The following is a 22,155-nucleotide window of genomic DNA, read 5'->3' on the forward strand; positions in this document are numbered from 1 at the left end:
GGGAGCCGGGACCGGCGCGGCAGCGGCGGGGGGGGCCGCACGGAGGGGGGCCGGACGGGACGGGCGCGAGCGGTCGCGCTCATTTCCCGTCATTTCTGCCGGAGGCGGAATATCCGGGGGGGGCGGACCCGGTATCGCCCGCCCTGTGCGTGCGGGCCGGGCCGGGCCCGGATTCACGGAGGCGGGGGGGGGGGCCGGGGCCCGAGGGCCGTGCACGGGAGGGGGCAATGCAGGCGGGTCCGGTGCCCGCGGTCCGCGCACGGTGCCGGACGGTGCCGGGGTGATTGTGGAGCCCGGAGTGCGTACCGTGGGACCGGGCGCTGCGGTGACTCTGGTGCGCGGGGTCGCTGGACGGGAGGGATCCGGTGCCCGGGATCTGTGCACGGTGCAGAGGGTGCCGGGGTGATTGCGGTGCGCGGGGTCGGTGGACGGGAGGGGTCCGGTGCCCGGGGTCCGTGCACGGTGCCGCGGTGATTGCGGTGCGCGGGTCCGTGCCCGGCGGCCCCGAGGCCGGTGTGACCGCGGAGCGCGGGGTCGGCGGGGCGCAGCGCCGGGATGCTGCCGGCCGCCGCGGCGCTGGCCGTGTGCGTGGCCGCGGCGGTGGCCGTGGTCGTGTGCGTGGCCGTGGCCGTGGCCGTGGGCGCGGGTGCAGCGCTGCCCGCCGCCCCGCCGCTGCGGCACCGCCTGGCCCGGGCCGTGCTGCACCGCGCTGCGCGCTGGCAGCGGCGGCGCCTGGAGCTGCGGGGCACCGAGGTGCGGAGCAGCCAGGAGCGGCGGCTGCGGCGGCTGCTGCCCGCGGGGGCGGCCCCAGGTAAGCGCCGCGCCGGGGCCGGGGGGTCCCCGGGGGCGGCGGGACGCCTTTCCCGTGGCCCCGGCCTCCCCCGCACTGTCTCTCCCGCAGGCTCGGACGCTTTCCGGGAGAGTCACCCCCTGACGCTGAGCAGCCCTGATGGGGACCCGGGCGAGCAGGAGGCCCCGGTCCCGCTGCTGGGGCCCTGGGCTCTGCTCCGGAGCTGCTGGGCCGCGGACCCCCCTCTCCAGGTACGGGGTGAAGCCAGGCCATCGCAGCACGCCGCAGCCCCAAAACATGGAGGGGGTTGCGGTGCCGCCCCGCACCGTTGTTGGCACAGGGCTCGGGGTCTCCTGCGGGTCTCTCCCACCTCTCTCCGTGCAGGGGGCCCTGCTGTACCTGGATGTCCTCCGCACCGCCTTCCCGCAGGCGCTGGCTCTCCGAGGCACGGCCCTCTTCTGCTGGGCCCCCGGCGGCCCCCGCGCCCCGGCGGGCTGGCCCCTGCCCACGCTGTACTGCACGCCGGCCGAGGCGGGCGCCGTGCCCTCGCGGGCCGCGGCCCTGCGGCTGCAGCTGCTCTTCGCCCTGCGGGAGCGCGGCCTGCGCGTGCTGGAGGCCGGGCTGGCCTCCGAGCTCTGCGATGCGCTGGCGGCCCTGCGCGCCGGCTGGCCCGGCCTGGCCGAGGACCTGGCGCTGGGGCGGCTGAGCCCGCAGCTCGAGCTGCCCGAGGGCACGCGCCGCCAGCTGCAGGGGCTGCTGGCACCCGATGCCGCCCGGGCGGCCGAGCTGCGGGCCGAGTGCGCCCGCGGCTTCGAGGGCATCGTGCAGCGCCTGTGGCCACAGCTCCAGGTGGTGGTGGTGGGGACGGCGCATGGAGGGGAGCAGCTCTACAGCGATGCCCTGCAGCAGGAGGACTGCAAGGGGCTCCCCTTCTACTCCCCCTTCTACCGGGCAGGCGGAGGTGAGTGTCCCCCTCCGGGGTCTGCCCTGGACACGCCGCGGGGACCCTCCTCGCCCCAACCCAGCGGTGCAGCTCTGTGCATCGTTCCTCGATGGAGACCTGCGGGCTTCTCTGAAAGCAGCCGTGTTTGGGACCAGCCGGGAAGTTTCCTCCCCTCGGGGTGGGGGTGAGGCTCTAGCAGGGCCAGGGGGTCTCCGCTGACCGGCGCCGCCTTTCTGCCCAGCACTGCTCGGCGTGAACCTCTGGCCGGAGGAGCCGAGCGCCCGCTTTCTGCTCTGCCCCGACTGGGCTTTCTGTGAGTTCCTGCCCTGCCCAGCCGAGGAGGAGACGGCGACGGCGCTACTGGGGGAGCTCTGGGAGGGCCGGGAGTACGCGCTGGTCCTCACAGCCTGGCCCGGGGAGTACAGGTGCCTCCCTCGCCCCGCTGCGGATGGTCTGCGTCCCACACCGGCCCCCCGTCACGCTGCCTTTCGCCCCGCGCAGGTGCCATGTGGGAGAGGTGCTGCAGGTGGCCGGGTTTCACAAGCAGTGTCCCGTGGTGGAGCCCGTGCGCAGGTGAGGGCGTCCCGCGCCCCGGCCCTGTGCCACTGCCCTGGGGACCGGCGTGCCGAGCGGGATCCATCGCACGGGGCGGCTCAGCACTGGGACCGCCGCAGGCGGGGCGCCGGGGCGGGAGGGAGCCGGCGGTGTCTGCCGGCGTGGGGCGCCCACCGGGGCCCTCTGCTCCGCAGGGAGAGCCAGACGCTGAGCGTGCGGGGCGAGAGCATCCCCGAGGAGCGGTTCCTGCGGAGCCTGCGCCGCGCCGTGGGCATGTGGCCGGGAGCCCGCCTGGTCGACTACGTGTGCGTGGAGAGCGCCCTGCTGGGTGAGCGACCCCCAAAGCGCTAGCCGGGGGCTCGGTGCACCCTCCTCGCCCCGCTCGGCTCCGCCTGCCCCAGTCCCGCGCGGGTCTGCCCAGGCCGGACCCTCCCGGGTGGGTTTAACGTGCTCACGGTGCTGCTGCAGGCGCCTCCTCGGGGGCCTGCGCCCCCCATTACCAGGTGTTCGTGGAGCTGCGGGGCCTGCGGGACCTGTCGGAGGGGCAGCGCTACAAGGTACGGCGCTGCGGGGGCTGCTGCGGGGCCGGGCTGCGAGGAGCGGGACGGCCGCAGCCACGCGGTGGCAGTGCTTGCCTGGCCGCCTGCGCGCCGCCAGCGTGCCTGCGTGCTGCCTTGGTGGCTGCAGGAGCCCGCAGGCGATGCCTGGGCCGGGGGGGGGAGCTGCTTGCAGCGGGCTGGCGTTGCCCCGCGGCCCCGGCGGTGCGGGGGGCACCCGGGGGGCACTGGGCGTTGCGGGGGGCGGCAGCGCTCCGGCGCTGCGGGGAAGGAAATGCAGGGTCGGGAGCGGTGCGGGCAGCCTCCCCCCTCTGCCCGCAGCTGGATCACTGCCTCCAGGAGGATTTCCCCACCTATAAATCCTTCCGCTTCAAGGGCAGCATCGGGCCCCTGCGGCTGCACCTGGTGGCGGCGGGGGCCTTTGCCCGGCTGCGGGAGGCCGTGGGCTGCCCCCGGCCCATGCCCAGGGTGCTGCGGGAGAGGCGGCTGCTCTCCGCCATCCAGAGCGCGGTGGTCTCCTAGGGCGGCCCGGGGCTCCCCGCGGCCCGGCCGCCGCTCGGAGGAAACGCTCCGCGGCCGGCACAGCCCGCTCCGTGCACGGTGAGAGCACGGGGACCCGCCGCGCGCGGCCGTCGAGCAGCACCTGCAGCGCATCCCGTCCGGGGCTCCCCGTCCCTGGGCGGCAGCTGACCCGGCCCTTGGCCGCGGGCCGTGCTGGGGCCCAGCGTGGGACCGTGAGAGCTGGCCGGCGGCACGGGCGCCTTCCTGTCGAGACCATGGCACAGAATTGGAGGGGCACGTGGTGCTCCCCGAGCGGGGAAGCAAGGCCAGCGCCCCGATAACCTGCCGAGCTCTGCTGCTGGGCCGGAGCCGGAGCCGGAGCCCCGGGAGCTACCTCTAAGCCAGGCTCCAGGGCATTTCCGCTGGTTTAGGAGACAATAAGCTCCAGCAAGGGCTGCTTTTAATGTTAAAAAAGAAGCGAAATAAAGGAGGATTATCTCGCAAAAATAAATAAAGGGCAGTGCTCCGGGATTGATTGTTTTGGGTTTTTTTAATCCCCATTAAGAGATTTCTTGGTGACAGCCCTGACTCTCCTCTCGGATTGAAAGTTCCCGCTGTTGGTTCCCGATATTGGGGCCTGGGGCAGGGCCAGCCATGAATATTTAACCAATTCAGCATCTGTCCCCGGCTCTGGGAGTGTCTGGCTGTGCCTTTGAGGCACAAACCCGCCAGGCGGGAGGGGGGCCCAGCTCTTTCCCCTGCCTGTTAAGGGTCTATTTTAAGGGCTCTGGAGCCACGCTGCTGAGGGAACCTGCTGTGCAGACAGCTGTTCCCAGGGTGGGGGCAAGCGAGGCCGCTGGCAGAAGACATTGTCTTGAGCAGGCACGCACAGAGCATCCCCCGCGGTGACAGGCATGGAAAGCGTGCTAAGGCCTCTTCCCACCCCCCTCTCCCCTGCTGGAAGAAAAGCCTGGAGCAAAATTCCTGTTGCAAGCAGGGGGAGAAATGGTGCGTGTGGCTGGAGAGCATGTCACCCGGCGAGGACGTGAGCTAGGCTCGCTGCCCCGATGGGGATGCCGGTCCCAGGCCGGTGTGCATGGTGCTGATGGGGCCTGATGATGGGATTTAGTGGAAAGGGGGGGGTCAGTGGTTGCTGGATAAACACCTGGATGGTGAAGCTGGGCTCTGGCACGTTTGTGGGTGCCCCTGGGCATCCTTGTGCTGGCAGAGACCTGTGCAGCTGTACCCTGCCCGGGCAGCCCAGTGGGGCTGCTTCCTCCCCCCGTGCTGGCACTGCGCACAAGCACAGCCCTTCCCGACGGCCCCCACCGCAGGCCAGGCCTGCAGCCAGCCCCAGAAGCTGCGAGCCCGGAGGAGCTGCACCCTGCAGCCCCTGCTCTGCCTGGCGTGGCCGGGCCGGCTCTAATTGCAGCCTGGCGCTGGCCTGAGGCTCCGCTGTGGGCGGCTGCCCCGGGCGCCCGGCTGAGCTCCCCCCGCTGCCAGCGGGAGCGGGCGAGGGCCGGGCTGGAGCTGTGGCGGGCCGGGCTGCCGCGGGTTCACCCCGGCATTTCCTCCCAGGGCCGGTGAGAAGAGGGGGGAGAAGAGAGCGCGAGGCCCCTGCCCCGGTCCTGCAGGTGCGTGCTCTGCGCCACCCTCCTCCCATGCACCCCGCGTACTGGCAGTGCCATCGTCCCTGCCCTGCTGTGGCAGTCCCTGCTGCCCAGCACACGTCTCCGGCGGCTGCTCCTCCGCTCCCTCAGCCGCGGGACACGGTGCTCCTGCGTTTCTGCCCCTTGCACTGAGCTGCCCGCTCTGCATCGACCAAAGCGGCGGCCCAGCACCGTTGCCTGCGCTGGCCCAGCCGCCAGCGCTGCAGCCACCCTGTGCTGTCTGAAGCAGGCACAGGCCAAGCTTGCGCGTTTCCACCTGCCCGTGGGCACCTTCCCGCCGCGGGAGGGCTCCTGGGCTTGCCCTGGCTTCCCTCCCGTGCCAAGTCCCTGGCACATCAATGAAACGCTGCCCTGCTGGCTGTGCGCTCTCCTGCCCGCCCTGCCAGTTACCCAGCTGGGGTGATCGCCTGTGCTTTAGCAGCTCATCAGACCGCTCTCAGCCCTGGCAGCGTGTAATCAGCAGAGAGCGGTGGCCCGGGGCAGCGCGGGCCTGGTGCCAGGGCTGCTGCACCCACTCCTGGGCTGGGGCTGCCAGGAGCAGAGGCTGCTGCTCTGAACTGCCTCAAATGGGCCAAATGAGCTCCGGGGATCTGATGGGGCCTTCACTGCGCTGGGAGCACGGCCTGGCCTTGTCCCCTGCGTGAGCTGCCCCCTGCGTGGCGCTTGGCACTGCACAGCCGGAGTGCTGCCCTGCACCGGGCATTGCCTGGGCTGTGCGGATGGAGGTGCCAGGCAGTGCCGCGCCGGCAGAGCCCCGGGTCAAACCCAAATCCTGCTGGAGCTGCGGGCTTGGCTGGGGAACCAGGCTGAGCAGGACCAGGCTGCAGGGTGCAGCTGGGGTGGGGCCACGCTGCAGGGTGCCAGGCTGCAGGGTGTGAGCCGGGTTTGGGTGCCAGGCTGCAGGATGCCACGCTGCAGGGTGTGGGCAGGGCTTGGGTGCCTGGCTGCAGGGTGCAGGCTGGGTTTGGGTGCCTGGGTGTGGGTGCTCAGCTGCAGGGTGCAGGCTGGATGGGGTGCCTGGGTTTGGATGCCTGGGTTTGGGTGCCCATTGCAGGGTGCCCAGCTGCGGGGTGCAGGCTGGGTTTGGGTGCCTGGTTGCAGGATGCAGGCCGGGTTTGGGTGCCCGCTGCAGGGTGCAGGCCGGGTCTGGGTGCCCAGCTGCAGGATGCAGGCTGGGTGGGGTGCCCGGGTTTGGGTGCCCGCTGCAGGGTGCCCGCTGCAGGGTGCAGGCTGGGTTTGGGTGCCTGGTTGCAGGGTGCAGGCCAGGTTTGGGTGCCCGCTGCAGGGTGCCCGGGTTTGGGTGCCCGCTGCAGGGTGCCCGCTGCAGGTGCGGGCTTGGCCGGGCGCCCCGGCGGAGCGGGGAGGCTCGGCGGGACGCGGCGGCCGGGCGGGGACCCGGGGAGGGCGCGGGCAGCGGCCGGGCGGGAGGTGCCGGGCGCCGGGGCCGGGCCCCGCTCGCCGCCGCTGCAGCCCGGGGCGGGGGGGCCGCGCCGCCGCCGTCCCCGTCCCCGCCCCCGGCCCCGGCCCCGTCCCTCCTCCCGGCCGCGCCGCCTCCCTCCCTCCCTCTCTCCCTCCCGCCCGCCCGCTCCGCCACTGAGCCCGCAGCGGCGGCGGCGGCGGGCGCAGCACCGGGGGCGCCCGGGGCCCCGCGCCGGCCGCTGCCCTGAGGCCGCGGGGGATGGCGGAGGGGCCCCGGGGCGCCCCGCCGCCGGGCTCGCCCCGCCCCGCCGCGCCGCTGCCCAACGGGCCCCGCGGCGGCGGCGGCGGCGGCGGCAGCCCCGGCTCGGGCTCGGGCAGCAGCAGCCGCGAGGACTCGGCGGAACGGAGCCCCGCGCCCGCCGCGCCCCGCGCCAGCATCATGAAGGTGAGAGCGGCCCCGGGCACCGACCCCCCCGCCCCCCCCGGGGAACCGGCCCCCGGGGAACCGACCCTCGGAACCGGCCCCCCCGGGCACCGACCCCCCGGGGAACCGACCCCCCCCGGGAATCGACCCCCGGAACCAGCCCCCACCCCAGCACGGCGGCCCCCGGCTGCGGGAGCCCCCGGCCACCCCCGGGGCGCTCGGCGTGGACGGGCCTCCCGGCCCCGGTCCCCGGCATCTGCGGAGCGCTCGGGCCCTGCAGAGCACTGAGCCGGGCCGGGCTGAGCCGGGCCGGACCGGACCGGGTCGGGCCCCGCGGGAGCAGGCCTTGGCCCGGCCCGGCTCCCGGAGCCGCCTCCGCGCCGTCCGTCCTCGCCCTCGGGGCGGCTCTCCGGGTCCGGCCCGGCTGCCGGGGCAGGGGCTGTGCCCGCACCCTCGGGGCGGTTGGCGGGTCCCCGGGGCGGCGGGCACGGGGCTGCGGAGGTCGCCCGGCCGGGCGCAGGGCTCGCCCCTCTCCGGGGCGCAGGGGCTGCTCTCGTCGGGGGCCCCCCGACCCCATGCGGGGTCCACCAAGGGCACAGCCTGGCGCTGGCTTTGTGCGCTCCCGGGCCAGGCCTGTCCTTCCTGCACGGCCTTGAGCTGCTCCGTGCAGCCGCCACCGTTCCCACGCGCTGCCCTGCGCGGCCACCGCTGCTCCTGCGGCGGCAGCCACATGGCAGCATCGCCTCGTCCTGCTCGGGGCACTGCTGGGTGCCCGGTGAGCCGGCAGCTGCTCCCGGCTCCCGAGCACGCTCCCGCTTTCTCCTGCAAGCAAGAGCCTTGAGCCTCGGGCCCAGCTTGGCCAGCGCCTCCTGATGCAAGTCCGAACCCTTGCACCGGAGCTGTGGCATGGCCTGGGGGGGGCCGCGGCTGAGGGAGGGTCTCTGGGGCTCTCCTGCGCCGGTGGGCAGCGGGTCACGTGTGTTTTTCTAAATCGGTCCCCCTAATTGTGCTGACGTCGGCATTGCTTGCTGACACAATAGGTCGCCTTTGCCCGGGACCCGCCTCCCCGCTCCTGGCAGCCTATTTTAAGCCGGTAGAGCTCCGCTACTATTAATACCCCGTGTGTGGGCTGCTCCGGTGCTGCCGGCCCCAGACCTTGTTGCCTGGGCGAAGGGAGGTGGCCGCAGCCGCGGGGCAGAGGGAGCGCGGCGGCTGCCTGCTCCCCGGCAGCTCCCCTGCCCTGTCCTGCGCCCGGGCTGGGCTCCCTCTGCAAACCGGGGGGCCGCAGCGGCCCCGTGCGCGAGCGCCCGGCGCGGGCAGAGCCGTGCCATGTGCGGCGCCCGGCTGCTGCAGGCGAGGAGGTTTCCCGGCGCTTCCCGCAGTGCTGGTGCGCGGGGAGGACCAGCCGAACGCCTGGCTGCCGCAGGGACCTCGCGGGGTCCTCCTGTTCCTCCAGCAACCGAGCTCCATCTGCTCCGCCGTCCTGAGCCAGCAGGGACGGGCGCCAGATGCTCGGGAAGGCAGAGAGGCTGCAGCGCGCCGCCCGCGAGCTTCCCCGCGGGGAGGCTGGAGGCAAACGCGCGCAGGGGCTGTTCTCCCCTTCGCTTGCCTCCGCGCCGGGCTGAGCGCGTCCCCTCGTAGCTGGCGTGCGTCACAGTGGGATTCGGCCTTACGTGAAGGTCGCGTGGCCCCGTGCCAGAGCTTGCTGGGGGGGGGCCCGGCTGCAGAGGAGGGCAAACTGACGGTGGCCCCAGTTACGCACCTCCGAGCCCGCTCGGGGGCTGAGATCGGCCTGGACGCTGGAGGGCTGCGAGGCCCCGATGCCTGCACGGCTGCATCCCGCAGCAGCGCCTGGCCCTGGATGCCCAGGGGAGGCCATTCCCGCACTGCCGGGCCGGCCCCCGCGTTTCCCCGTGTCCGGCCGGAGGGAGCCGCTTGCAGGCAGGTACCAATTAGCTGCGGGCAGCGGCTGGGCAGAGACTGGCTGGTGACTCACTGGAGCACGTGTGGGAAGACCAAAGGCGCTGTTATTTTACGGGATTTCCAGAAACGGCTGGAGGAGTGAATCTGAAAGTGCGAATCACCCAGCCGGGGCAGGGGGAACCCGGGGCTGGCCGTGCTGGGTGGTTTTGGACCCGGCTCCTTGCAGCAACGGGAGCTGGGAGAGCAGCTGCACGAGGTGCCCGGCTCCCGGGGATGGAGAACAGGGGAGCTGGCATCCCTGTGTCCTGGTGGAAGGACCTGTTCCCTGCTTCCTTCCCCAGGTTGGAAGTGGAGGGGTTTGGGGGTCCAGAGGGCTGGGGGGGTGCTGGAGCAGGGACTGGGGGAGTGCCGGGTCCATTTCTGGCTGCTGCAGGATGTGACCCGTGCCAGAGCCATGCTGGCCTGTCCCCTGGCCGTGGTGCCACCTCCCCTTCCTGCCGGAGCCCCGGGAGCTGCGCTGGCGCCTTTGAGCGGGGCCGTGGCTCCTGCAGCCCCGTGCTGGGGAGCGGCAGCTGGTGCCGTGGGGAGTGGATGTGTCACTCTCTCTTCTTGGCAGGGAACAAACGTGTGGAGGAAAACCCTGGCTGCACCTGGCCTCCCGCCGCCTCCGCCCCGGCACGGGGCCGCTGCCTGCCCTGCGCCCCCCGCTCGCGCTCCCCAGCTTGGGACAGGGTGGCGCGACCCCCGGGAAGAACCCGGACCTGGGAAAACCAGCTGCAGATGAGTCACGTCACAGCCAGGCCCGGGAGCAGCTGCATCTCCAGGGCTCAAAGCGGCGCGGCTGGCAGAAGGGTCCTGCCAGTGCCGGTGCCGGTGCCGGCGGCGGTCCGGCTCCCTCGCCGGGCTGCTGCGCCGCAGGTCCTGCCCAGACGTCTCGACCCCGGCAGCTTTCGGTTCCTCTGTCCGGGCCGTCACGAGCTGCTGCGCCGGCATGAGCCGCGGGAAGGGAAGGGAAGGGAAGGGCGGCCATGGCCTGGCGGCGCTTCCCGCGCTCACGGGCGGTTTGCTTTGCCGGGTGACGAGTCCGGTCACACGGCGGCCGCGATTAGGGCAGCGCCAAGGCGCTAATTGCAGGAGGTAATTGGCTCGAGAGGTGCTTAGCGCAGGGTGCAGGGAGCCCCGAGCGCCGGGGAAGGCGTCTCCGTCGGCGCGGCTCCCCTCCCGGGCGTGCAGGTGTGATGTGCGTGGCAGCGCTGGCACAAGAGCTGCTGGCTTGGCAGCGCAGGACACCCTGCTCCCGCCGGAGCTGGCCCCTGCCATCTGGGAATCCTCCTCTCGCTCCAGCCGGGCGACCGGGCCTCTCCCGGGCCGTGAGCACCGCATCCTGCTGCCTCCGCTGCTGACCTACTTATCCCCTTAGCGGAGCTGCGGCTCAGCAGGCTCCGGCTGCCGACGCTGCTCCCTGCTCGCGCCTCGCGGAGCGCTTAGACATGAGCAGAGCGTCCCCGGGGTCGAAGCCGGCCTGCAAAACGCCTGTGTAAGGGGCTGCTTGGAAGCAGCGGTTTTTCTCTTCCTTTCTCTGAGCAGGGTGTATTAACCCGGCGGGTGGTTGCAGGAGTGAGGCAACATGCGGTCGCTTCCATCCGGTACCTGGATGCAAATACGTTCAGCGGCTGCAGCGCGCTCGGAGATCCTCGAGCAGCGCCCGCGGCTGCGCGCGCCCGGGGCTCGCCTGCGCGGGGCTGGGAGCCGGCGAGCGCCCCTGGGGCCGGGGGTGCCGTGGAGCTGCTGGGGGCCGCGCCGCGTGCTGGCACCCCCCCCCGATGCAGCCAACCCGCTGGCCGGCCTCAGCCCCCTCCTTCCCCGGCGCCCGCTGCAAGCCCAGACGGGACGGGTGCGGGGTGCCGGCAGGCTGCACCCGCGCGGGGCTCTGCCCGGTGGGCCGGTGCCGGAGGCAGGTGCGTTGGGCTGCCTGCCATGGGCGCAGGCAGGCGCTGCTGCAGCTGGAGGCAGGTCCCGGCGACCGCTTGATCTGCGCGGGCCCCCCACCCCGTGTTTCCTTTCCGGATGGATTTCCTGTTTTCTGCTGGCGGCCCGCTGCAGAGCCGCCGGGGTGGGGTGCGCTCCGGGCTGGGGCGTGGGCCCGGCGGGGGGTCGGGGCCGCGGGGCAGGAGCGCGGCTGCGCTCCCCGCTGCGAGCGGTCGTCCCGCCGGCGGGGGGCCGGCAGCCGCGGGGGCCGAGGTCTCGCGCCGCGAGTCAGTGGCACGCTCAGATTGCCGCTCGCAGGAAGCGTGCCGTTGCGGCCGTGCCGACGGTTTGGCCCGAGCGTGCTTCCCCGCCCGGCTTGGCGATGGCGTAACGTGCTGCCGGGCTGGGGGTCAGCAGCTGGATCCCGCGGCTCGGCCCGGAGGGATCATCCCAGCAGGGTGACGGGGCTCCCGGGATGCTGTGCGTGAACGTCCGTCCCCGAGCCCCACGCTGTGCCCTGCCGTGGGGATGGGGCGGCTGCTGCCGGCTGGGGGGCCCCGTCAGCCATCGGAGCAGGGAACATCCCCGCTCCTGGGAGCCGGAGCCGGCTGGCACGGAGGCAGGATCCTGGCGCTCGGCAATCTGGCAGCGAGAGGATGCAAACGGCTGCTGCGCGCGAGCTGGGGGTGGCGGAAGTGACCCCCGCGCGAGGCTGAGCTGCATCTGCCTTCGCCAGCCGGGGACCCGCGTGCAGAGGAACGGCGCTGGGGCGGGTGCTGAGCCCCGGGGCCAGTGCAGCGCCGGAGCCCCCCGCGTTACCCGTGGCCCCTGCGCACACTCAGCCATCTCGCTCGGGGGCATCTGCCTCCGCGCTGGCAGGGTCCGGCCGGCTCTGGCACAGGGTGGACGCCGGGATCCCTGTCCCCGGGATGGAGCGGGAAAGCCGCCCGCGTGACCCGTCCTGCTCCCTCGCCCTCTGCCACCTTCTCCAGCACCCTTAGCTCATGGCTCCCTGGCCCTGTGGGGATGAATCCAGGCCCTTGGGGGCGAAACGCCGGGATGCGCTCGCCCAGCGTGTCAATCCGCTCTGCGACAGCCGGATGATGGAGGTGTGAAAGCTCTTGGGGTGCCGGGGTGGGCCCATCGCCCCCAAACCCGGGCAGCTGGGAGGAACCCGCCCGTGCTGGAGCCGCCACCGGATTAGAGGTGACTCACCATAATCTTAAAGAAGTGGATTAAATCTCCTCCCCGCTGCCCTGCTTAATGAAATCCATCCCATAATGTGCTGCCAGCCCTGCTGTTCCCCCTCATATCCCCCCCCCTCCCCAGCCCTGTCCAGCTCCGAGCGGTGGCACGGTTCCCCCTTCCATCCTCGGGTCGGCAGCGCCGGGAGCATCCCTGCCCCGGTGCCGTTGCAGAGCCCCTCCGCATCCGCGGACCTGGGGCCCCTGCCCGAAACGCGTGCCGGGGCGCTGGCGCGTGCCCCTCTGCAGCGGTGGCGGCGGCGGGCAGCCCCCGGCGCGGGGGGGCCTGCAGGGCCCGGGTGAGCGGGCGAGCGTGCAGCAGGGAAGGATCCGGCTCCAGGCCGGGAGCAGGAAGGAAGGAAGGAAAGCGGAGTTAAAATAAATCAGGCCGGCGCGCTGTGGGGGAGGCCGCGGCTGGAGCTGCCCCCCCCCCCCCATCCCAGCTCCCAGGGCCCGGGCTTTGCGCTGTGCTGCCGGGCGCCGGTGGCCCTCGGTGCCCGAGAGCGACCCCAAGGCTGCAGCAGAGCTGCTCCCTCTGTTTTCCGCTGCGGGCGGCCCCGGAGCGAGGAGCAGCAGGTCCCTGCGGGGCCTGGGGAGGGCTGCGCTTGCTCCAGCTCCCGGCCCCCGCTGCCTCCCCCAGCTGCAGCCCGTGTCTCCCAGGCGTGGGATGGGGCCGGGGTCCCAGCGGGGCTTTGCACCGGCTGGGTGTTGCCTCCCCGGGGCGCCCTGCGGCTTGGGGCTGGGAGCAGGGTGGGAAGAGCGTGCCGGGGGGGAGGGGAGGGTGTGCGTGGCGTTGCCCTCTCGTTCGGGACCGGCCCTGACAGCTCTGCTCCTTCTCCCCGCCCTGGCAGGATGGCTCTCGGCAGCGGCCCGTGCAGAAGAAGAAGACGGTGTCCTTCAGCACCATGCCCAACGACCGGAAGATCAACAGCACGGCCGCCTGCATCTCCTTCATGCTGGAGGGCTGCGAGCTGAAGAAGGTACGCTCCAACTCCCGCATGTACAGCCGCTTCTTCGTGCTGGACTCGGACATGCGGTCCGTGCGCTGGGAGCCTTCCAAGAAGGACTCGGAGAAGGCCAAGATTGAGATCAAGTCAGTCAAAGAGGTGCGCGTGGGCAAGAAGACCCCCATCCTGCGCAGCAACGGCCTCTCCGACCAGTTCCCGGATGAATGCGCCTTCTCCATCATCTATGGAGACAACTACGAGTCCCTGGACCTGGTGGCCAGCTCGGCTGACGTGGTGAGTGCGTGGGTGATGGGGCTCCGGTACCTGGTGTCCTACGGGAAGCACACGCCCGAGGCACCTGGGACCGGCCACCCCTGCCTTCGGACCTCCTGGATCTCCTCCGTCTTCGACCTCGCTGACCTGGAGAAGTCTGGCCGCATCCCCGTGTCCCGGGCTGTGCAGCTCATCAAAGCCCTGAACCCGGGCATGAAGGCCTCCACCATCGAGCTGAAGTTCAAGGAACTGCAGAAAGCCAGCGACCGTATGGGCACGGACGTGGCCTGCGACCTCTTTGTGGAGGCCTACTGCGAGCTCTGCACCCGGCCAGAGATCTTCTTCCTGCTGGTGCAGTTCTCCAGCAACAAGGAGTACCTGGGCCTGAAGGACCTGCTGATGTTCCTGGAGGTGGAGCAGGGCATGGAAGGGGTGACGGAGGAGAAGTGCTTGGAGATCGTCAGCAAGTATGAGCCTTCCAAGGAGGGCCGGGAGAAGGGCTACCTGGCCATCGATGGCTTCACGCGCTACCTGCTCTCCTCCGACTGCTCCATCTTCGACCCGCAGCACCGCAAGGTGTGTCAGGACATGGCGCAGCCCCTCTCCCACTACTACATCAGCTCTGCCCACAGCGCCTGCCTCCTGGAGGACAACTTTTGGGGCAGCTCGGACATCAGCGGCTACATCAGCGCCCTGGGCCTGGGCTGCCGCAGCATCGAGCTGGTGCTGTGGGACGGCCCCGACGGCGAGCCCGTGGTCTACACCAGCCCCTCGGCCGCCTCCTGCGTGCCCTTCCGCACCGTGGTGGGGCTGATCGACCAGCACGCCTTCGCCGCCTCCGCCTACCCCCTCATCCTCTGCCTCGTGGCGCGCTGCTCGGCCGCCCAGCAGCGCCTGGCCGCCCAGTGCCTGCGCAAGACGCTGGGCGACAAGCTGTACCTGGAGCCCCCCGACCCCGCCGAGTCCTACCTGCCCTCCCCGGAGCAGCTCAAGGGCCGCATCCTCATCAAGGGCAAGAAGCTGCCGCCCGGCTGCGAGGACAGCGAGGGCGAGGTGTCGGACGAGGAGGAAGGCTGGGAGCTGGCGCGGCGCCTGGGCCAGGAGGACCGGGAGGCGCCGGAGGGAGGCGCCCCGCGCCGGGTGCGCCTCAGCCGGGAGCTCTCGGAGCTGGTGAGCCTCTGCCAGGCCGTCCCCTTCCAGGACTTCGAGAGCTCGCGGCGGGGGCAGCGCTACTGGGAGGTGTGCTCCTTCAGCGAGGTGGAGGCCGGGCGCTTCGCCAACGAGTGCCCCGCGGAGCTGGTGAGCTACAACAAGCGCTTCCTCTCCCGCGTCTACCCCAGCCCCATGCGCATCGACGCCAGCAACATGAACCCGCAGGACTTCTGGAAGTGCGGCTGCCAGATGGTGGCCATGAATTACCAGACGCCGGGGCTCATGATGGACCTGAACGCGGGCTGGTTCCGGCAGAACGGGGCCTGCGGCTACGTCCTCCGCCCCGCCATCATGCGGGAAGAGGTGTCCTACTTCAGCGCCAACGCCAAGGACTCCTTGCCGGGGGTGCCCGCCCAGCTCCTGCACCTCAAGGTCATCAGCGGGCAGAACCTGCCCAAGCCCAAGGGCTCCGGGGCCAAGGGGGAGGTGGTGGAGCCGTACGTGTGCGCCGAGATCCACGGCATCCCGGCCGACTGCGCCGAGCACCGCACCAAGACGGCCCTGCAGAGCGGGGACAACCCCGTCTTCGACGAGAGCCTGGAGTTCCAGATCAACCTGCCAGAGCTGGCCGTGCTGCGCTTCGTGGTGCTGGACGACGACTACATCGGCGACGAGTTCATCGCCCAGTACACCATCCCCTTCGAGTGCCTGCAGCCCGGGTACCGCCACGTCCCGCTCCAGTCCCTGGCCGGGGAGCCCCTGCCCCACGCCACCCTCTTTGTGCACGTGGCCATCACCGACCGCCGCGGCGGCGGCAAGGGGCACCGCCGGGGGCTCGCAGGGCGCCGCGGCCGCCGCGTGCGGGAGTACACCTCCACCAAGGCCACCGGCATCAAGGCCATCGACGAGGTCTTCCGGACGGCCACCCAGCCGCTGCGGGAGGCCACCGACCTGCGGGAGAACGTGCAGGTACCAGATGGTGCAGCGGTGGCTGCCGCGGGGAGGCGGGTTCGCCGGGGGGGGGGAGGATGGGGCCGGGCGGCAAGGAATCGGGAGCACCCAGGTGTCCTCCTGATCCCGGCTCCGGAGGGGCCGGGGGCTTGTGGACGAGAGGCTTCACCTGGAGCAGAAAGCTGGGGGACACGGGCCTTTCCCAGCAGGCAGGCAGGGGAGGGAGCGAGGGGTCGGCGGCCCCCTCCACGGGCCGGACGCTGACGCCGGTCTCTGCCCGCAGAACGCGCTGGTGTCCTTCAAGGAGCTGTGCGGCCTGACGCCCGCCGCCAACATGAAGCAGTGCATCATCACGGTGGCGGCGTGGCTGCTGCACAGCGACAGTGCGCCCAGCGTCACCCTCAACCTGGCGGAGCAGTACCCCCCCATGGAGGCCCAGGGCCCCATCCCCGACCTGCTGCGCAAGGTCCTCACCGCCTACGAGACGGTAAGAGCCGGGGAGCGTGCTGGGGCCGGGCAGCCCCCTGCCCGGCTCGCGTCCGTCCCGGGGCGGAGGGGCTTGGCTGGGGGGCTGCAGCGGCGGGTGCCCCCGAGGGACGCGACCGTGTCTCGGCGCAGGCTGCCCCTGGCTCTGTCCCAGCCCAGGGCGTTCGCTCCGCGGCGCAGACCCCGTCCCCCTGCGTGCGCTGCCCCAGCGCCGGGCCGGGGGGCATCCTGCGGTCCCGCCTGGCGGGAGAAATCCCATTAATAGCCGAAGCCGGAGCTGCTTCCTTCCTTTGTGTTGGAGGGAGAGCTGGCTGCCGGCCAGGCGCTGGCCGCGCGGCACCTGGCCGGCAGGGAGCCGCCGGCTGTGCGGGGCCGCCCTGCTCCTCACGCCGCCCCGCTCCTCTCCCCCAGATGATCCAGACGAGCCGGACACTGATCGAGTCGGCCGACGCCGTGTACGGCAAGCTCATGCAGGCGCAGCAGGCAGGTGGGTCCCCGGCGAGGGCGGGCGCAGCCCCGGCGCCCCGTGCTCCCTCTGCTGCACCTGACCGCTGTCCCAGGGCGCCGGAGCCGCTGCGCAGCCTGGGACCCGCGGCAGGTCCCCCTGGGGTGCCGGGGACACTGTGCCACCGAGCTGGGGGCTGGTCCCTGCAGGGATGAGCTGGAGCAGCCTGGCACCAGTGCACGGGCACGGCGGCGCGTTGGGATTTTGGCGGTGCACGCAGACGGGAGGAGCAGGGATGCATGTGCCGGGCCGGGGCGGCGTGCACCTTTGCACCCCTGGGCAGGGCGTCTGGGCTGCGGGTTGCCGGCCGAACAGCCTGGGGGCCGGGAGCGCCCTGGCTGTCGTCCCGGTCAGCCGCGGGAGAGCCGCTTCCGGCTGGCGTGGCCCGGAGCCTGGCTCTGCGGCTTTCCCACATCCCGGCAGTGCCGCGAGGCGTGAGGGGGAGGGAGCCGGAGCGGAGGGCGGTGCGGTGGGGTGCCGGGTGCGGGGCGCCGGCCGGGGCGGCGGGACCCCGAGCAGGGCGCCTGGGGAAGGTGGGCAGCGCGGGAAGTGCTGGGAGGGAAGGGAGGAGTGCGGAGGAGGCTGACGAGGAAGCGGAGAGGAGTCATTAGCTGCCAAACGCCGGAATATAATTAGCATCCGAAATAACAGACTGGGGCTGACGGTAGAAGTGGCAACTGAGTGTTATGACTTAGGAGACACATGGCTGAACCCACACAGGCAGGTGCTGCTGGCAGCCTGCCCCGCTCCTCCGGTGTCCCTGGGCCGCCAGCCCCGTGCCCGGCCCCGCGGCGGCAGCGTGGCTGCGCCAGCGGCGCACAGCTCCCTCCGTGCCCGGGAGCTCGCGGGGAGCTGGGGCGCGCTGGGCGGGAAGGGGGGATCCGCGCTGCCGCCGCTCCCAGCCCGCTCCCCGTGCTGCTGCCAGCAGCCCTGTTTGCTCCCCGGCTGCGCGGAGGCCTGGGAATCTCCCCTGGCGCTCGGCTTGCGGCTCCGCAGCCGCTGCCAGCGCGGGGGGGGAGCGCAAGTGAGGGGGGAGCGGGCCGGCACCGGGGGTGCTGGGGCACCCGGCTGCGGGGGGCCTGAGCCACAGGGAGCTCCGCACCCTGGTCCACGGCTCCCCGGGAAAGGCTGTGAGAGCCCGGCTGTGCCGCGCTGCCGGGGCATGGAGCGGCTTGGAGGGGGGCATCGCCCCGCCGGGGCACGGGCTGGCCCTGGGGCGGCTCGGCGCTGCCGACGCTGAGCTGCACCTCCAGGCGCTGGGAGCGGCGGCTCCCGGGGGTCATCCCGGCCCGCGCGCCCCGGGCGTTTGCTGGCGCTGCTTCGGCGCCCCGGGCTGCGGGAGGCGCCGGCGGGGGGTGCGGGTGGGGGCGTGCTGATTGACGGCGCGCGGGCGAGCAGGCTCGCGTGGGAGCCCCGGCGTGGGCCCGCAGCCGCGGCTGCGTCAGGGAGGGGTAAATATAGCACCCGCTCACGGGGCCGTCACGTGGTGCACGGCGCGGGGGGGCCCGGCGGGCCTGTGATCCACGACCCCCGCAGGGCCGGGGCGCGCGAGGGCCGTGCCAGTGCTGGGGGCAGTCACAGCCCTCCAGGCGGACCCTCGGCTCTGGCGTTAGGGGAGCCGGTCCTGCTGGCCGCTCCCCCCGTGTGTGCCGTGAGTGCAGTGCAGAGCCGGCTGCTCCGTTGGCCCCGTCATTCCCTGCACGGAGGGGGCATGGAGTCGGCTCGCTCCCTCCGTGCCGGGCGAAGGGCGCCGTGCCGGGCCGGTCTGTGCTCGTCTGAGCAGCGCTCTGCGTGTGCCCGCGCCGCAGGCATGGACTTCCACAAGGAGCTGCACCGCATCGAGGCCAAGGAGGGGCTGCGGGGCCGGAAGCTGCAGAAGGCGCTGGAGAGCTTCGCCTGGAACATCACCGTGCTGAAGGTGGGCGAGCGAGGGCCGTGGTCCCGGTGCGGCGCGGGGGCACGCAGCCCTCGCAGGGGGCCCCCCAGGGCCGCGGGCTCGGTCCCGGCCAGGGCTCCCCGGCTGCAGCGCCATGGGGGACCCCCCACGAGCGCCGCGGATGCAGCAGTCGGGTTCTGGTGGTCCGGGATGCTCCCGCGTCCCGCGATGCTCCCGCGTCCCGCGAGCCCGTGCTGCCCCCTCGTGGGACCGTGGCCGTGCCAGCGGGGCGGCCGCGTGAGCTGCCCTTTCCCAGGCCCCGCGGCCTCGCGGGGAGCTGCCGCAGTGCGGCACGGCCGGGCGGCTCTTTGCGATCCCGGGGCGCGGAGCCATCCTGACGCCCGTCTCCGCTCGGCGGCAGGGCCAGGCCGACCTGCTCAAGCACGCCAAGGCGGAGGCGCTGGACAACCTGTGGCAGATCCACAACGCGGGGCAGTCCTGCGGCATCGGCAGGAACGGCTCGTCCTCGCCCGACCCCTCCCGGCTGCGGACCCCGCTGGAGCCCATCCCCGAGACGGAAGGAGGCGGCGACGCGGCGTCCTGCTGACCCCGGCGTGGGGCACCGGGGCCTGGACTGAGCGCTCCCGCAGCACGGCATTGCCCCCGGCACGGCATCGCCTGTGGGGCCCGGACCGGGGGCACCGGCCTTTAGGGACACACGGGGCAGGGCTCCACCGTGCCCACGGGCGGCCGAAGGGCTGCAGCAGGGCTGGCGCAGCGGCAAAGCCTCGTGGGGACCAGCTCTGGGCGCAGAGCAGGGCGTTTGGGGAAGGACGTCCCTGCTCCCGTCTGTCCCGGTCCCCACGAGCTCCCGGGGCTTCCTTCTGTGTCCGCTTCCGGAGTGAGCGCCCGGCCCCGGGGCCGGCTGGGGATGCTGGCACCCCGATGGCCGTGTGCATGTGCCCCCAAGCCCGCTGTGCCTGACCTGCTGGCCCCACTGGAAAACAGCCCCGTCTCTGGACTCAGGTTTGCTGGATTTGCCTTTGCAAGCCCTGGGGAAAACCTGCCTGGCTGGAACCATCCCGGCTCTCGCCGGCTGATCCCCCTGCCCTCGCCGTGGGGCAGCGGGTCGCATCCCCTCCCTGGGGTCCCCCGGGCCCTGCCCTGCCGAGGGGCTGCACAGGCACCTGGGGAGCAGATGTGGCTTTTGGCATCAGGGAAAGCATCCTGGACTTCTCCCCTAGGGTGAGAGCATCCCGGGCGCAGACTATGAGCGAGGGCGGTCTAGGGTCGGATCGGGACTGCGGAGCCATTGTAAAGTGTGCGAGACCCACGCTGGTGCCCTGCTGCTCCGTCTCCGTGCCTGGCACGGGGGGCCAAGGGCCGGCATGGGGCCACTGAAGAGCAGGAGGGTGGCACTGCCGGTGCTGGGGACGGGGACCATGGGGCCGTGCCCGCTCCAGCATGGAGCCACGTGGCCCCCCCCCCCCTTTGTTAGGGAGCAGTAATTAGCCTAATGGGCCACGAGGAACGAGCCCGGGAGATGCCGTCGTCTGGGGCCAGGCAGTCGGGAGGGGACCCGCTGCGTCCTCCTGGCACTGACCTTCCGGCCGCTTTGTGCCGGCCTGGCCGCGGCTTCCTTAGGCAATTACAGCCTCATTAGTGCCAGGCTCCGCAGCCACCCGCGTCCCGCGCCCGCTCCGCGCCGCTCCGCACAATGGGGAGCTGCAAATGAGGGGAAAGGCCTGGCCGGTCTCCGAGCTACTGGGAACAAAGAGCGCGCGTCTCCCGGAGACCGGCCCGGCTCCCGCCGGCCCCTCCGCTTCCCGGGGTATTTTTGGCAGCGCTATTGTGCTGGGCCCGGCGAGGGCCGGGGGACGGGTGGGGGGCGGCCCCCTATAAAGCCCCGTGGCCGGGGCGAGCGGCTCAGGGTGGCTCTGCTCCTCGGCTCCCGGCGGGTCATGCCCCAGCGCCGCTCGGCCGCCTGAAGACGCCCGGGAACGATGGAGACACCGAACACCAAGGTGGGGCCGGGCGTGAGCAGCCCGTCGGGGTGGAGGATGAGGCCCCGGCTGCGGCGCGTGTAGGGGCCGACCGGGGCCGCGGGCAGTGTGGGAGAGCCGGGAGGGAAGCGATGCCAGGGAGGCTGCGATGTGGGCTGGGAACTGGGACTTGGCCCCGCGTGGGCTGGGGGGTGCAGGCAGCCGGGTGCATGGTGCATGCAGCATTGCACTGCGACGTGGGCTGAGCACAGGGGCTCTCGCTGCACATCCCACGATGGCGTGCAGCAAGGGAGGGCGCTCGCTGCCTTGTGCCAGGGCAGGATGTGTGTGACAGCGAGGACACCTGCAGCTCGTCCTGCTGCGGGAAGGAAACGTGGTCTGTGGGGCTGGAGCGGGCAGTGGGGAGCAGGACTGCTGGGTTCCCGCGTCCCTGGGGGGCACAGGGCTGCCCATACCGCCGAGTGCTGGATGCCCCAGGGCTCTTCTCGGGAGAGCTTTCCCCAGAGCAGCGAGGCAGCGGTGATGGGGAAGCCAGGACCGGCCGGGAGCCCTGTCCCCTCCTGCTGCATCCCCTTGCTGCAGCCCGGGCTGGGGACAGCCCTGTCCCTGTGCAGCAGCGGCTCTGTGCCCGTTGGAGCTGGGACACCCCGGCAGCGCGGTCATGCAGGCAGCTCTGCAGCACCCAGGCAGCCGGGAGCCGAGCCCAGCCAGGTGCCGGCTGTCTGGCTGCTCCGGAGAAACGGGAAGGCCGCCCCAGGGCTGCACTGCCCCAGCCTCTCCGGCTGCCCCCACCCTGACGCCAGCCCGTTGTTCCGGTAGTTCCAGAGAGCAGCTTGCCTCTTGCTCCTGCTCCTGCTCTGCTCCCTGGCCGAGGCCCGGCAGAATGTGCCCGAGTGCTGCCGGCAGAAGACCTGCTCCTGCCGCATCTACGACCTCCTGCATGGCATGGGCAATCATGCCACCGGCATCCTCACGCTGGGCAAGAGGAAGAGCGTCCCGCCGGCCTTCCAGAGCCGGCTCTACCACCTGCTGCACAGCTCCGGCAACCACGCTGCGGGCATCCTCACCATGGGCAAGCGAGGGGAGCACCCCGGTGCCGCCTGCCACGACGCGTCGGGCTGCCCCTCGGGCACGGACGTCCTGCCAACGCCGGTCCCGAGCCGCTCAGACACCAGCCCTGCCGGCCCCGGGGAGTGCCAGGGACAGTCAGGGAAGGACCTGGCCAAGAGCCAGGCCCAGGGGGCTGCAAAGAGCTTTTACTGAGATGGTTGGGGGGGGGGAGTGGGATCAGAAAGGGGATCCCGGCAGGGGACAGACCCTGGGGACTCGAGCCCCGGAGCTTGATGTAAATAGCACTTTTAAATACCTCCTCATGGCCCTGGCCAAGCCTGCTCAGGGCACTGCAGGCACCGCTGGCCTTTTACAATAAATGGTAGCCTGACGTTACGCAGCTTTGCCTTGTCTCCGGGGATGGGGCTGGGGGGGGGGGCTCAGGGCCCTGCCAGAGTCAGTGCCAGGGCAGCCAGCGAGGCTGGAGTCTTTGCCCGCTGTGCCAGGACGTGGATTGATGCTGCTGTGTCTGCACGTTTCCAGCTCTGGCCTCTTTTGCCTTGGTGGGGCGTGAAGGGAGGATATTCTGCTGGAGCGAGTCTGCAGGAGCCCCAGGGGCCGGGGCCAGAGCAGGGCGTCAGAGCTCGCTGTGCACCACGCCGTTGCAGGGGTGTGAGCTGGGGGGGAGGCTAGGGGTGCGCCTGGGCCTGGCAGGTTCAGACCTGGAGGGACCCGAGGCTCGAGCAGGGCGTCCAGGCACAGGGGTGCTTGTGGAGCCTCTCCCAGGATGGCGGGACCCTCCTGGCAGGGACGGCAGTGGTTCTGCACCCGGGCAAGGGGAGAAGCTTGGTGCTGGGTGATGCGCGGGCTGCCAGGGCAGGGCAGCCGCCGGCCATGCGGACTTTGGGGCTACGCAGT

At 72.2% G+C, this 22,155-nt stretch overlaps 3 protein-coding genes across 3 annotated transcripts; all 3 read left to right on the forward strand.

The window, feature by feature from the left end:
* Positions 1-152: 152 nt before the first annotated feature.
* On the forward strand, positions 153-3,877 carry GHDC (GH3 domain containing). The gene is made up of 8 exons (XM_067312158.1): positions 153-811; positions 902-1,041; positions 1,175-1,751; positions 1,975-2,158; positions 2,235-2,306; positions 2,483-2,616; positions 2,757-2,845; positions 3,167-3,877. Exons 1-8 carry the CDS (start codon positions 556-558, stop codon positions 3,365-3,367), a joined length of 1,653 nt encoding a protein of 550 aa, XP_067168259.1. The 5' UTR covers positions 153-555; the 3' UTR covers positions 3,368-3,877.
* A 2,817-nt stretch (positions 3,878-6,694) lies between these two features.
* LOC136994394 (inactive phospholipase C-like protein 2) lies at positions 6,695-18,792 on the forward strand. The gene is made up of 6 exons (XM_067312077.1): positions 6,695-6,880; positions 12,846-15,335; positions 15,601-15,804; positions 16,215-16,290; positions 18,117-18,226; positions 18,606-18,792. Exons 1-6 carry the CDS (start codon positions 6,695-6,697, stop codon positions 18,789-18,791), a joined length of 3,252 nt encoding a protein of 1,083 aa, XP_067168178.1. The 3' UTR covers position 18,792.
* HCRT (hypocretin neuropeptide precursor) lies at positions 18,792-21,628 on the forward strand. Its single transcript, XM_067312078.1, has 2 exons — positions 18,792-20,208; positions 21,007-21,628. The coding sequence occupies exons 1-2, from the start codon at positions 20,188-20,190 to the stop codon at positions 21,448-21,450; spliced, it is 465 nt and encodes a 154-aa protein (XP_067168179.1). The 5' UTR covers positions 18,792-20,187; the 3' UTR covers positions 21,451-21,628.
* The last annotated feature ends 527 nt before the right edge of the window (positions 21,629-22,155 follow it).

Source organism: Apteryx mantelli, chromosome 28 (genome assembly GCF_036417845.1).
Source record: "Apteryx mantelli isolate bAptMan1 chromosome 28, bAptMan1.hap1, whole genome shotgun sequence".
Classification (NCBI taxonomy): Eukaryota; Metazoa; Chordata; class Aves; order Apterygiformes; family Apterygidae; genus Apteryx; species Apteryx mantelli.